At 39.9% G+C, this 15,373-nt stretch overlaps 1 protein-coding gene across 1 annotated transcript; it reads left to right on the top strand.

Moving 5' to 3' along the window:
* Positions 1–1,202: 1,202 nt before the first annotated feature.
* On the top strand, positions 1,203–15,203 carry dync2i2 (dynein 2 intermediate chain 2). The gene is made up of 9 exons (XM_088326306.1): positions 1,203–1,370; positions 3,469–3,729; positions 3,803–3,912; positions 7,318–7,475; positions 7,551–7,660; positions 10,170–10,337; positions 11,007–11,239; positions 11,306–11,463; positions 13,208–15,203. Exons 1-9 carry the CDS (start codon positions 1,293–1,295, stop codon positions 13,444–13,446), a joined length of 1,515 nt encoding a protein of 504 aa, XP_088182432.1. The 5' UTR covers positions 1,203–1,292; the 3' UTR covers positions 13,447–15,203.
* The last annotated feature ends 170 nt before the right edge of the window (positions 15,204–15,373 follow it).

The following is a 15,373-nucleotide window of genomic DNA, read 5'->3' as shown; positions in this document are numbered from 1 at the left end:
TTGAGAATCATAGACATTGTTACATATTATAAGCAGCAGCGGCTGTATAATGTCTATCTTAACGCCATTTTGAATGTGGCAAAGAGGACCGCTCGGAGATTACTGATGTTCCAGCTGATTGTTCTGTTGATAAGAAAGAAAGAAAGAAAGAAAGAAAGAAAGAAAGAAAGAAAGAAAGAAAGAAAGAAAGAAAGAAAGAAAGAAAGAAAGAAAGAAGATAGATAGATAGATAGATAGATAGATAGATAGATAGATAGATAGATAGATAGATAGATAGATAGATAGATAGATAGATAGATAGATAGATAGATAGATAGATAGATAGATAGATAGATAGATAGATAGATAGATAGATAGATAGATAGATAGATAGATAGATAGATAGATAGATAGATAGATAGATAGATAGATACTTTATTCATCCCCTAAGGGAAATTCACATTTCCAGCAGCATCCCTGAGCTGAGAACAGTACAATAATAAAGCCAAAAGAATACAATATACAAATACCCAGTGTGACGTGCAAATGCCCACTGTAACGTGTTATATAGAGTAACTAAATAGTGCTACACAGAATACATATTGCAGTAAGATTCGGTAATATCCAATGTAGGTGGTGTGGTTTAATGTGGGCCTTTACTCTGCCGGGTGGAGTTAAAGAGCCTCATGGCATGAGGAAGAAAAGATCTCTTCAGTCTGTCCGTAGTACAAGACAGTGACAGCAGTCTGTCGCTGAAACTGCTCTTCTGCCAGGTATTTGTAGGTCTGGACAAATTCTACACATTCTCCCTTGATGGTTACAGGAACCGGGTGAGTTCTGGTTCTCCTGAAGTCCACCACCATCTCTCAGAAAGAAAGAAAGAAAGAAAGAAAGAAAGAAAGAAAGAAAGAAAGAAAGAAAGAAAGAAAGAAAGAAAGAAAGAAAGAAAGAAAGAAAGAAAGAAAGAAAGAAAGAAAGAAAGAAAGAAAGAAACATAGTTTCATATGCATTTCTTCCTTTAAAATGACACACAATAGGGGTGCAGTGAAATGCTGGGAAATATTTCTTAATATACCACAAGATGTCTTTGTAAAATACTGTAGCTACATGCATGCAAATCCCCTGATAATAAATCGTCTGTAACGATACACAAGACAATGCATGAAAACACCAGTAAAGGGCAGTGTTGACGCGAATTAGCGTTGCAGAAGCATTCATTGACAGCGAAGGAGAAGATGGGTTTGTTGACGGATGTAGAGTTAAATATTTAGTGGTTGGGACGATTGTTTCTTGTCTTCGTCACATTATTTGCAATGTTTACGGACGAAGCGCAAGTGTCAGTGAGTATCCCATCATCTTGGAGAAAAACTCATCGAGCAGCACAAGAGTCGGTACGTTTGAGGGGTGGCTTTTGATTCAGCATACAATTATGAGTCTAACACGATGTTGTCATTCATTAATATGTCGGGTGTTCCAAAAGTCTCGGTTATTATATGACTTTCTATCTAGGGTATGAAAACACATCTGATGAATTCAGAAAGATTTTAATCGAACTTTTTACATTGGATGTCCCAAGATATTCAATATAAGCACCATTGGTCACATGGCAATACGACACACGTAGAACCGATAGTCAATTCTCGCCGAACGCGTCCCCGCATTGCAGTGTCAGTGGTTGCAACAGTTTCTGTTTTCGTGCATTCGGTTCATCTGCAGCTTTTGGAATTGGGGGCGTATAGACCAATCCTACCACAAATCCCCACAAGTATGAATCGCATGGTGTAATATCTAGAGATCTGGGTTGCCAGGATATGAGATCGTTCTGTGTAGACCGTCCAAACTATCTGTCTAGCAGCGTTGTGGACAGAAATTATCCAATCCTGAGGCGCCAGTGTGGATATGCGCCATCCTGTTGGAATTTGAAGTCACCGGACTCGTTCCGACTCAATTTATCCATTTCCCAGTTTTCCAATATCTTGTGGTATATCTCAACATTGACCGCTGCTCTTTTAAAGTAGAATGGTTTTGTAGATTTTATTGTTCTATATTATTTATCAATTATCCATTATCCGTTATCGGTCAAATCGTAATACACTACAAAGCCAAGAGGCCGAGACACTTGCTCCCAGCCAAGAGGCTGAGTCAAGGTCCTGATGATTTTCTTCGTCATAACACAAAACGCATGAATTTCGCTGATGTTCAGGATTCTTGTGGATTATCAGTACCTTTTATATGCGAGTGTAATGCTTGTTAGCTTTGCCACTCACGTGGATAGTTGCTTCAGCTCTAAACCAAGCCAGTCGTAAAATCCGTCATCTTCTATCTTCTGTTGCATTGCAATGCAAAAGTCACGACAAGCTGGTTTATCAGTGGCCTACATTTGCTTGACTTACTGTAGCTTGTAAGAGGTCACGTGCAGTTGACACAAAAGTTCGCTACTGGCTCTTGGTGGATTATTAAAATAGATCACTGAGTATGTTGTCACCATAACATGAGTTTTCCAGCTTTATTGAGTTTATTATTTGATCATCGCAGGATTACTTAAATAATAACATTACTCCTATAGTTCTTATAAATGCACTTACAGAATGTTCATCCACGTGTTTGAATGAAGTATTTACTTGCTGTATCCTTTCATATCAGTACTTTCCCATAAATGGTCTTCCACCCTTATCTTATCATACAACCTTCAAAATACAGATGCAAATAGTTTTAACAAAGGGCTTTATATTGAGATGTAAGTTCCTTTCTTTGCCTGTTGAAGTTTCATGCAAATCCACACCTCTTTCCTTTCCCGATAAAAACTGTGCTTAACAATTTTCCATGCCCTTTTGACTGTGAGAACTGTCTCCTGATCAGACCAGCCCAGAGTTTTATGTTTTATCTTTATTTTGAAACTTTGTTATAAATGTCCTCAACTGCATTGCTTCTCTCCAGCTCTATTTTTCAAAGTCTGAATACTCAGTCTGGTCCAGGAAAAGAACACTTGGTGAGACTGCGGAATTGTCTTCCGTCTTCACTCTTTTGATCGATTTACGGTGACTGCTAGACAGCAGTTCGAACTTGTTCAATCAGATCTTCTGAAGTTGAGGGGCGTCCCCTTCTTTTAGCTGGGCATACCCACCCATCTGTTATAGCTTTACCATGGCATCTCACTATGGACTTACTCTCTGGAGACTCTTTTCTGAATTTTCTGCGAAATGTATGTTTTACAACAGTCCATGATTGCATTTTTTGCAAATTTAAGTACACAAAACGCCTTTTTGGTTAAATGAACACCATTAATAGGTCTGAAAAGATATGAAAAATCAATAGCCTTAAAAAAACTAATGGCACAACTTTTATCTTATTACTATTTATACTTAAGGAAATATGGAGACTTCAAATTATCCCAAGACTTTTGGAACACCTTGTATGTTCAGCATTGTTATGTTTGATAGTATTTCTTTGTTTTTTTTCTCTCTGGATATGGATTTTTACATATCTCAGAGAAGCTGCCAGACCAGAGGCATTCTGAGGGCTGAAGCAGAAGTCCAAACTCGTTCCAGCTCCAACAGCAGCACTCAAACAGAAGTCCAAGAACAAGTGTCAACAAAGTTTCTACAGGACCCCATCAGTGTGCTCCATTTGCCTGGCTTGAAAGAATTTGTGCGTCAAGTCGAAATCCCGGTCATCCGACAGTTGGTCAGAAATTCCAAAAGTCATGCTTTTGATGGCTTTCAAGTTAACTGGGAAGAACACAATCAAATGGTAAAGAGCGATCAGATGAATTTTATAATAGTAGACACATTTTGTTTATTGCAACTTATTGTATTTTTTAAAGGTCTCATGCCTTCACCAACTTAAGCATCCAAGGGCTGTAGAACGAGATCTTCATGTGACCAGCGTGTCCTGGAGTTGTACTGGAGCAGTCATTGCTTGTGGCTATGGCCGGTATGTAGCTTCCTGTGATCTTCTCAAACAAAAGCTTGGTATCGGCTACAATTCTTAAACTTAAGCATGTAGTGTGTGCAGTGACATGCGCTGAGATTCATGTCTGGTAAGGCGTAGTCAGGGAACCCACATCTTAATTATCATTTGATTGGAAAATGAACATATTAAATATCATATAACAAAAGATGTCATTGTCTAACCCTTTGAACCGAAAAAGTGTATGTCATTGATAACAGCTTGATGAACATTATTCGCAACGAGATTAGACATGGCACTCTAGGACAAACACGTAATACAGACTGAAAACAGAAAAATGAGATAGGCAAAAGTATTTATGAAGGAGTGCTTGGCGACCGGCCTCAATTGTAAGTCTTACGCACTTCTTTAGGGTGGTGATGGCCCTGGGGAAGAAGCTGTCTCTGAGCATGTTAGTATTTGTTTTAAGGGACCGTGCCTACTAGAGGGGCAAGAGGTCAAAGTGGTGGTGGCTTGGGTGAGAAGAGTCTTTTAGGATATTGTTGGCTCTGTTGCGGCATTGCCCTGCCGAATATTTTGCTGTGTTGATAACTCTCTGTATTGTTTTACATCGCTTACAAATTATTTATTACACTGCCCCTTTTGAATAAAAGTGTCAATAGATAGATAATCCTCCATTATAACAAAAAAACATGCAATGGTAAATAATTTACTGGATGGCTTCATCTGCTGTTAGCTCGCAAATACTATCATTAATTCCATCGTTTGGGTCTGAGGTGTGCGCCGAATCAGAATCCTTGGTCTCACTATCGCCCTCTGCCCTGAGGCAAGAGAACTGTGTGCCTCACTCTGCATCTGCAGATGCTAAGAACAGTAATTTGTTCCTTACTAATTGTATTAACTCATTGTGTGCTATAACATATAAGTACGTTTTCAGAAGCATTGTCCCTGAGTGCCAAAACATAAAAATATGTTGTTGTTGTTTTTTTTTTTTTTTTTTTTGATATCATAAAGTCTTTGGTGCTGCTGATCAGTAAGTATCAAGTTTCTGGAAATTATTTCAGTATAAATTACCACTAGATGACTTTGATCAGAGTTTTGTCGACACGTCAAGGAGTCACCATTTTGCTTCCTTTATCCAGCGATTGAAAGTGTGTGGGTGGCCCCAAGGTGACCCAAATCGTGTGACCGGAAAACATTGGGCGCTGAAAAGTTCTTGCAAAGTTCATGCATAAGTTCCGTGTTTAGGCAATAGAATGTTATTTTGCAAGTAAACTGCCCCTGTTATCAAACCTGTGTTTCTACTTAACTCCCCTAACCTGTGGAAAGGTAAAATTTAGATATTGGAGGTATCACAAATGCAAAAAAGGGCAACAAAGTGAAAGTTCTAATTGAAAGGCATTCCAAAAAAAACCATTTTTCTCAGAAAGTTTTTGGGGAAACGAGTATTTTCAAGAGACGTAGCAGTGTTCAACTCATGCGTACTAAACCATGGTAAGAGCATATTATCCTTTTAATGAGGGTTCAAGCTTTCTTTTAATGCAACTACAGAGCAAATTTTTTTCTGTAGGTCTTTTTAAAAAAAGAGTCAAAAATGGCAAAAATTGGTCAACACCCGCACTTCCCATTAGAGAGAAACGTCTGGCTTTGAATAAGTTAATAATGGTCAGAAATTAACAGATTTTGATCAACACAACTAAAAAGATTCTGATGTTATATGAGAAGGACCTTAACACTGAAAAAACATAACCATTTAAGTAATTATTAAACTGATATTTCCATTAAGACAGATGAGGTACAGCCTTCCCTGACTGCACTGCATGTTTGATACACTTGCTGAGGTATACAGGGAGTGCAGAATTATTAGGCAAATGAGTATTTTGACCACATCATCCTCTTTATGCATGTTGTCTTACTCCAAGCTGTATAGGCTCGAAAGCCTACTACCAATTAAGCATATCAGGTGATGTGCATCTCTGTAATGAGAAGGGGTGTGGTCTAATGACATCAACACCCTATATCAGGTGTGCATAATTATTAGGCAACTTCCTTTCCTTTGTCAAAATGGGTCAGAAGAGGGACTTGACAGGCTCTGAAAAGTCAAAAATAGTGAGATATCTTGCAGAGGGATGCAGCACTCTTAAAATTGCCAAGCTTCTGAAGCGTGATCATCGAACAATCAAGCGTTACATTCAAAATAGTCAACAGGGTCGCAAGAAGCGTGTAGAAAAACCAAGGCGCAAAATAACTGCCCGTGAACTGAGAAAAGTCAAGCGTACAGCTGCCAAGATGCCACTTGCCACCAGTTTTGCCATATTTCAGAGCTGCAACATCACTGGAGTGCCCAAAAGCACAAGGTGTGCAATACTCAGAGACATGGCCAAGGTAAGAAAGGCTGAAAAACGACCACCACTGAACAAGACACACAAGCTGAAACATCAAGACTGGGCCAAGAAAAATCTCAAGACGGATTTTTCTAAGGTTTTATGGACTGATGAAATGAGAGTGAGTCTTGATGGGCCAGATGGATGGGCCCGTGGCTGGATCGGTAAAGGGCAGAGAGCTCCAGTCCGCCTCAGACGCCAGCAAGGTGGAGGTGGGGTACTGGTATGGGCTGGTATCATCAAAGATGAGCTTGTGGGGCCTTTTCGGGTTGAGGATGGACTCAAGCTCAACTCCCAGTCCTACTGCCAGTTTCTGGAAGACACCTTCTTCAAGCAGTGGTACAGGAAGAAGTCCGCATCCTTCAAGAAAAACATGATTTTCATGCAGGACAACGCTCCATCACACGCATCCAAGTACTCCACAGCGTGGCTGGCAAGAAAGGGTCTAAAAGAAGAAAAACTAATGACATGGCCTCCTTGTTCACCTGATCTGAACCCCATAGAGAACCCGTGGTCCCTCATCAAATGTGAGATTTACAAGGAGGGAAAACAGTACACCTCTCTGAACAGTGTCTGGGAGGCTGTGGTTGCTGCTGCACGCAATGTTGATCGTGAACAGATCAAAGCACTGACAGAATCCATGGATGGCAGGCTTTTGAGTGTCCTTGCAAAGAAAGGTGGCTATATTGGTCACTGATTTGTTTTTGTTTTGTTTTTGAATGTCAGAAATGTATATTTGTGAATGTTGAGCTGTTATATTGGTTTCCCTGATGAAAATAAATAATTGAAATGGGTATACATTTGTTTTTTGTTAAGTTGCCTAATAATTATGCACAGTAATAGTCACCTGCACACACAGATATCCTCCTAAAATAGCTAAAACTAAAAAAGCCCCACTCCAACTTCCAAAATATTCAGCTTTGATATTAATGAGACTTTTGGGTTCATTAAGAACATGGTTGTTGTTCAATAATAAAATTAATCCTCAAAAATACAACTTGCCTAATAATTCTGCACTCCCTGTACATCTGTGATTGATTGGCAGGATAGCAGAAGGTGACTGGAACAATGACAAATCCTATATTTGTACATGGAACATAGACCACGGAGGTCTTAACCCCGAACAAGCCGACCTGGTAATCGATGTTCCCGCCGCAGTGACATCCTTGTGTTGTCACCCCAAGCACCCCGCCCTCATGGCAGGTACAAGTCCAGCACAGATCCACAATCAGCATTTCCCAGACACATATTTAATTGTCTTTATGGATGTGGCTGCAGGTGGTTTGTACAGTGGGGAAGTCATGATCTGGGACTCAAGTCAGTCTACAGATCTGGTCCTGGCGCAAACCGGCATGTCTCCAGACAGCCACAGGGAACCTGTTTTTCAGGTGAGTGAATCCAGAGGAACTTATTTTCTGAAACCATCCAATAATATATTTATATAACTTCAATGTACCCAGTTTATTCTTACACACACAAAAGTAAACCTCAAAATGTCACTTTGACTATTTTTCATGTCCACGTGTCATGTCTGAAAATACGCAATCAAAAGAAATAATATATAAACTCTTATAGCACCCAAAATTCAACGCATGCACCTCAATCAAGGCATCTAATTTGATTTAGGAAAGGTCTTCAACAATAAGTTTAGGCTTCTAGCATATAATATGATAAGTCGTAGAAAGGCTTGGATACATATAAAAATAACATTTTATGTACAAGCGAGGCAAAAGACTGCAATGGAGAAAAGTAATCACATCAGCAAACATGTGTTACCAAAAGTACATGTTTCTAGCAGGAATGAACATTCCTTCAGTACTGATGGACAAGCCGTTTTTTTTTGTTACTGAGTTGGGATCTTCACATTTACATTTAATGTTTTATACAGCGCTTCGAGTTGTCTGCAAAGTGCTATACAATTACATGTTGATTTGATAAAAGTAAGATAAAAGCAAATAGGCATATCTGAAAACAAAGCACATGGGCTATTTGTAGTCATTGTTCCCGGGCATTGTTAACACGTAATTCAAAGAGAACATGTTTAACTGTTAACATTTTAAGGACACTTCAAACAACGCAGCCCACCTTTAAATGGCATTTCTCGTTCAGCTAAAAGAAAATGGTTTGCATTTATTTAGATAGATAGATAGATAGATAGATAGATACTTTGTTCATCCCCGAATTCACATTTCCCAGCAGCATCCCTGAGCTGAGAACAATCGAGAACAATCGAAAATAACACGGGAGCTGCTGGAGTGGCTGCCATTCGTGACGGCGCCGGAAGAAAAGATTCAATTTGAATCATTTACAAACAAACAAACAATTGAATCATGTACAAACAAACAAACAAAATATTCATGTTTCAATAAGTGGAGTGTTAATAAAATATTTCTGATACTGATATAACCAGATAAAACTAATTTTAAGTTACCTGTCCAAATGAATGTTGTGCCATCTCACCTTTCCCACTCTCTCTCCTGCAGTTGACTTGCTGCTGCTCGCTCCTGAAACTAATACTTACCTCTTTGTGTATTGCCTGCATATGGCGACACCCTCTTTCAGCTTGTCTGTCAGAACCTTGATCTGGAAAATGTTTTAGCAGTTTTTAAGTCAATGAAGACCTCCCAACGCTTTTCCAATGTGCTTCACACTTTACCAGCTCGGTAGCCTAAATGGCAGGGTGCCCGCTCCGAGACTGGGAGGTCGCTGGTTCAAGCCTCGGCCGAGTCATACCTAAGACTTACAACATTGGTACTCATTGCCTCCCTGCTTGGCGCTCGGCATTAAGGGTTGGAATTGGGGGGTTTGGTCACCTAATGACTAAAATGGCTGCGCCCTGTTTGGCTGCGGCTGCACCGGCTCGCTACAGTTTAACTGTACGGGTCAGATGTATCAACATTTCGTTCTGTGTGCATGGTTACAAAGAATGACATTAAAAGTAAATTCTTCTATTCTACTTACCCACAAGGCATCTACCTGATTGTCGGGGGCATTAGGGATTCAGTGTCTTGCCCAAGAAGACTTAGACAAACAACATGGAGGAGCTGGGATTTAAACCTGTGACCTTTTGATCCCAAGACAAGTGCTTTACCACTTGAACTATAGATAGATATTTTTTAACCTGGCAAAAATAAATTCCTAAAAGGAGTGAAATGATCTGCCATATGAGATCATTTTCCCTGACAGATACTTTTTGAGGATTTGAATTAGCTTTATTAATTCGCCAGGAAAAAACAAGCTACAATCGAGTAAAATAAATCTTACTTTGATTATTTTGCTCGAAAAATAAAAGACTGTCAGGAAAGGAGTGACACAATTGACTCAGAAACAGCCATGCATTCCAATAATAGTACTTTGACGGAGACTGGCCACAAGAGGACGTCAAAGTATTGGAAAATGTATCGGCAGACCTGAATTGTATTTTAACAGTTTGATACTACCTTGTAGCGGTACTCTCAAGGTATGGTTTATTTTTTTTTAGTCTTTTCTTTTAGTCAAAATATGTTGTGTATAGTATTAGGGGATTACCTAAATACTGAACCGCACACAACAATCTTCAACTGAAATAGTCATATCGCAATATGCTTAAACTAAAGGAAATAGAAAGCTTCTCAATATCATCTACACAATAGCAAGTATTAATTTTGAGTTTAGTCATTTTAATGTGTCTGGAACTTATTTGTTGCAAAGTATCTTGTTGTAAAGCAAGTTTGTATCTTGGCACAATCTCATTCAAGTGGGAGCAAAAGCTCTACTAACTAGCACCAAATTTCCAGTTAACCTATTCGGATAACCCATCATTGCGTCTCATCAAAATTAAAGTGTTAACCTATAATAGAGGTGAGATTCAGTTGGTTATTTTGGTTAAAGGATTCTGTTGTTGATGCTTGTCCATAGGTGACCTGGGTACCCCTACAAAATAAGGGCGAATTTGGTGTTCTCAGCGCATGCTCTGGAGGTCGAATCCTGCTGTGGACCGTGAATGCCGAGCAAGGCAAATGCGTCCTTAAAGTGGCCTTTGTGCTCGTGCAGCAACAGGTTCTTTCCAGCAGCACTAGCTTCAAGGTAGGCACAATTCGTCCAAGTCAAGTAACATTTAAACGCCTTAAAGGACCGCACAGGCCAAAAACACTGCAATATGGTGGCGCGCACGGATACAGTGGCTCTTAGCTGTCCCATTCAATGGTTTTTGGTGTACCTACTTTATGTTTGTCTTTGGACTCTATTCATTCATAAATCAGTGTTACGCCACTACACCCGATAGGAGTTTGTGGTTATCAGCTGCCGACATTGATACTACATCCCCGATGAATAGGCGAGACCACCAGGTGATCTGTAAAATGGTATCAGGTCCGGGAAGAGACAGAGGTGGCGTTGAGAGAGGAAACAAAAGTGGGGCTGCAGGTCTGTCCCACTGCTGCAGCTATGTGACAATTCACAGTAGCCACCCCTGGCAAGCCTGTATCTCACAACGCCAGATTTATTACCCTTGAAAGACAGTTCTGCAACGCAACTCTCGCTACGTTAATAACTGTTGCATTTTATTCATCACAAAGAACTGAGTCAACCCAAGGATCCCCAATGATAGCGTGCCGCTGGCTGGCTGCTCTCTACATCACTTCTTGCATTTAAAAGAAATGCCCTCCAAGACCATTTGTTCAATTACAACATCCCCTGATCTGAAACCCTCATGCGGGCAAGGATAAACATTTCAGATGATTGTGATGTTTTCAGGGCCAAGCCAGCAGCACTGTTGGTGTCACCTCTTTGGATTTGTCCCCATGGGATCCGGACACGTTCTTAGTCGGCTCTGAGGGCGGTCTTTTGCTCAGATGCTCCCTGTCGTCCCAAACGCCAGCTGCGGTCGCCACCGACTCCTTAAGTGTACCGCTAAGGGCCCCAGCTGTCTTCTCCTTCAGGCCTGCTGGTGGCCCCATCCACTCAATACACTGTTCACCTTTTCACAGGTAAAGTCAAACACTGAATCAGAGTGTAAATAGTGTAAGAGCTCACTCATCTTTTTTTTTTATTAGGAACCTGTTTTTGAGCGCAGGAACTGACGGCCTGGCTCACCTCCATTCTTTGCTGCAGACCAACCCATTGCGCTCACTCCGTGTGTCGGACACTTACGTTTTTAAAGTGCAGTGGTCTCCGACAAGGCCGCTTCTTTTTGCAGCAGCAACGGGACAAGGTACAGTATCGGGTTTTAGTTGCATTTTAGTCATATTGAACATTGGAGATTGTCAACTCTATTTTCTCCCTCTTGCATTATGGAAAGATTTCATTCCAAACCTCTCCTTTGCAAGGCTAGACATCACATGTTAAATACATTTATAAAAATAGAAATTAAAATACATATTCAAAACAGAATTCATAAACAAATACAGAACGGAAGGTTGAGTCGAAACATGGGTTTGATGACCATTAGTCAAGTCAAGTCATGTTTATTTGTATAGCCCTTAATCACAAAGAGTCTCAAATGGATGCACAGATCAAAGACTATTGCAAATTATTATTATTATTACTATTATGACACCATCCCCTCATCTTTACGTTTACTTACTTACTTTACCTTCACATTAGCTTTAATGTTGTGGCTTTTTGGGTTATATTTCTGAAAGATTTAGAAAAAAATACTCATAAAATACCTGATTAACTATTGGGAACATTTAGAACAGACAAAAAGTTGTTTTGACTCCTTCCTGCCTCTCTAGCGAACAGAATATTGTCATTTTCTGTTTTCCTTACATGAAATAGAGCTAAAGGTGGTTATAGTTGAAATTTATTTTATATTGAAGCCGTCACTCTCATGTGAGGAAAATATTCGTTTTTTTTTCAGGAGGATGGATAAAAACGCGTATAACCCTAAAAAATGAATTCTAGATATTTCTTATTTCAAACGGATTAAGAAAACAATTACAGTTATCCTGCATCATAGTAGTCACGCTATACATCTTCTCCCTAGGATGTGCTGCATCAAATGTTTTAGAGGAGGCTCATATTGCTAATATAGATACACACTGCATATGTTGTTTTCGTTATATATAATTTTTTTTGCAGCTACAATTTTTTTTTGTTATTTTGGTCCAATTTCGCTCTTCAACATTTTGGGATGCCGACCCCTGCACTAAGAGATCGGTTGCTGGAATTTAACCTGGACCACTGAACTGTGAGGCAGATGTGCTATTACTTAGACACTCTGGCCGCTATCATGACTTTTAACATAAAACGTCACGTCCATCTGCCGATTAGTGTTATGTGTGTCTGGTTCTTGACTTATGGATTTATGCATCTTCTAATTCTGTTGCAAGAGATTTTCCATAGCGGCAAGTTTGTTTACAATTGTTCTTGCATGACGTAGTAGACCATTCTCCATGCTAATTGGGTATAAGCATAACACTTTGATTTGATTCATTCTCAACTGTATCTTCAGTGGGTGGAAATCCTCGAATCCAATGTGACAGTTGCATCGCCTGACAGGCAACTGCACCAGCCTGTGCAAAACACACCGACTTTAATTCATATGTACCCCAAAAGCCTGGTTCAAGTTCAGTCTGCAGTGTCAGTAAAACAACTATAAGCAAAAAAATAAAATAATGGAACTTATTTTTCTTGTCTGTATGTATATTTATTTGTGAAAAATTGGATAGGTCTACATTATCCTTTTCCTTTTAAACCCCAATCCCCCCAATAAGCATTTGATGCCTGTCGCCGTTATCGGTGTGAGAGTGTTTAAATGAGCAAGTGTGAAGCACATTGTAAAGCGCTTTGGGAGGTCTTCCCTGACTTGAAAAGCGCTATCTTAATGCAGACCATTTACCATTTCTGTATGGCCCAGTATCTGTGGTTGCCGACCACTGCTTTACACAAGACCCCGTAACCAAATCATCAATATTCATTTTTCCAGTGTGTAAATGCATTGTTCTTCCCCCTAGGTGAAGTGCAAATATTCGATCTGAGCCGTAGGTCCCCGAGACCAGCTGCCACCATCGACCCGGGAGGATTTGGCCACGCTGCCACATGCTTGGCCTTCAACCACGGGAACCCGGGCCTCATCGCCGTGGGCAAAACAGACGGGGTAGTTGGCGTCTGGAAACTCAGCACTGATTTGACAGAGCAGATGCCCGCAGAGAGCCAGCTCCTGGAGCAGATTGCCAATCAAGTGGCAGAATGACACCACAGGATTGGGACTGATGGATGGAAGTGGCTGCAATCGTCCATTTGTAGTAGCAGTTTCAGTTTCAGCTATGTGTCCTATTGGATACCAGAGGAATTGTTTGACTCGAACCTCAACAGTAAATGTATTGATAGAAATCAGATGGAACAATTTTTTATTTTTTTTTGTAGGTGTAATTGTTTGTTATACTTATGCATAATTATTTTGACTGAATATAGAAAAAGCAAGAACCATAAACTAAAACCCGAAAATGGCCAGGAATTTGTAAGTACACCTTAGAACCTGGTGCACACTATAAACCAGAAAATACTTGTAGATAAAATAAGAAATCTATACAGTATTGATATGCGTTACTAAGAGAGATTTTATAGTATATTACCGTACTTATGCAATATATGATCAATGGAAAAACATCGCTAATGAAGATCGCTAGACATTGTATGCAAAGAGAATCGAACCAAGGTCGAAGCGGTGAGAGTTCCGAAGCCTAACCACAAATGCACCAGTGATATGGAAAATGCTTGAAAAGGCATAAACTTTTATCTCATTGCACTTTTTTTTAAAAACACAACTTCGTTTACTCCTTTCTCTATCATTCGTCTCCGGCACCGTGAGTTAAAATAGTGTAATACAGTAAGACCTCGGTTATCGCGGTTAACGGGGACCAAAACCACCCGCGATAAGTGAAAATCCGCAATGTAGCGGCGCACCTTCAAAAAAAAAAAAATAATATTTTTTTAATTTTGTTTTTTTATTATTTTTTAGACCCGGTTAATGGCGACCAAAACCACCCGCTAAAAGTGAAAACCTGCGAAGTTGCGACGCCCCTTCCCAAAAAAAAAAAAAAAAAAAATCTCATCTCATCTCATTATCTGTACCGGGTGACGCCGCGTCCGCCGAACTCGCTCCGTCGCGCGGCCCGGGAGAGACCTCCGCCGACTCCCCCCGCCCCATCCAGCCGGCCGTCTTATCCCGCGTCCGCTGACGTTCCGCCGAAAAAACCCGCAAAAAGTGAAAATCTGCGAAGCAGCGCCTTTTTTTTTTTTATTTACCATTACAGACCGCGAAGCTCTGAAGCCGCGAACGTTGAACCGCGAAGTAGCGAGGTCCAACCGTAATGAAAAAAGAATTGCTTTCTAGTGCGCCTTATTTATGAAAAATAAATGACAAGATTATTTGTTGGGGTACATTTTATATTGCTAGTAATCTAGTATTTCTATCATGTAAAATCCTTTAAACGTTAGAAAATGTATGTAGCAAAATGTTTCAGTTCAGCGGTCGTGGCATTGGAAAAAAATACCTCAATTAATAATAACATTTTGCCCGTGTTATTTTTCCCTGACATTAACATAGCTGTCATTTTGCTTTCTCATTATGTGAACATTTTTAATCATATCAAATTGTGTGTACCATATAACAATTTTTGTACGAAAATGGAAAAAATTGGGAAAACTCATCTTGCCATTTCAGCTGTATTCCGGGTTGTTTCAGTCCCTGGTAACAGACGCCATTGTAACTTGCTAATATTCTCGCAGTACACTAGCAAATGTTATCCTCAATCATTTTTTCAAAATTATTTGTGACATTTTCTGTAGACTAAAACCACCTGTAGAACAGATGAAGTCTGCAAAATCCTGAACTGCAACATTTTATACTTGAACACTAGAATTGGTGCAAGTAGGGAAAGAACTAAGAAAGATGCTGAAAGGATTTGTTTGTGTTTATTTGGCCAATAAACTAAACTTGTTTACACACATTATCTTTTTATTCTACATGGTCTGGTGTGAGTAAATAGGTGCCATGTTGTGTGCATGGTTTATTCACACTTAAGTAGGGGAATTGCAATCCTTAATAAGGAGCAATTAGCTGAGGTTAACAGATGTGCATCCATTCAGTTGGTATACAAGCAAAACGTTCACAATCG

This window comes from Urocampus carinirostris, chromosome 2 (assembly GCF_059441175.1).
Source record: "Urocampus carinirostris isolate Australia breed hairy pipefish chromosome 2, RoL_Ucar_1.0, whole genome shotgun sequence".
Taxonomy (NCBI): domain Eukaryota; kingdom Metazoa; phylum Chordata; class Actinopteri; order Syngnathiformes; family Syngnathidae; genus Urocampus; species Urocampus carinirostris.
The sequence above is the reverse complement of the archived record's forward strand: the minus strand, read 5'-3'. Positions and strand labels throughout refer to the sequence as shown.

Coding starts and splice junctions, on each gene's coding strand:
- dync2i2 (XM_088326306.1), top strand. CDS start 1,293: ATGTTTACGGACGAAGCGCAAGTGTCAGTGAGTATCCCATCATCTTGG. Junction 3,730..3,802: donor GGGAAGAACACAATCAAATG/GTAAAGAGCGAT, acceptor TATTTTTTAAAG/GTCTCATGCCTTCACCAACT. Junction 3,913..7,317: donor ATTGCTTGTGGCTATGGCCG/GTATGTAGCTTC, acceptor ATTGATTGGCAG/GATAGCAGAAGGTGACTGGA.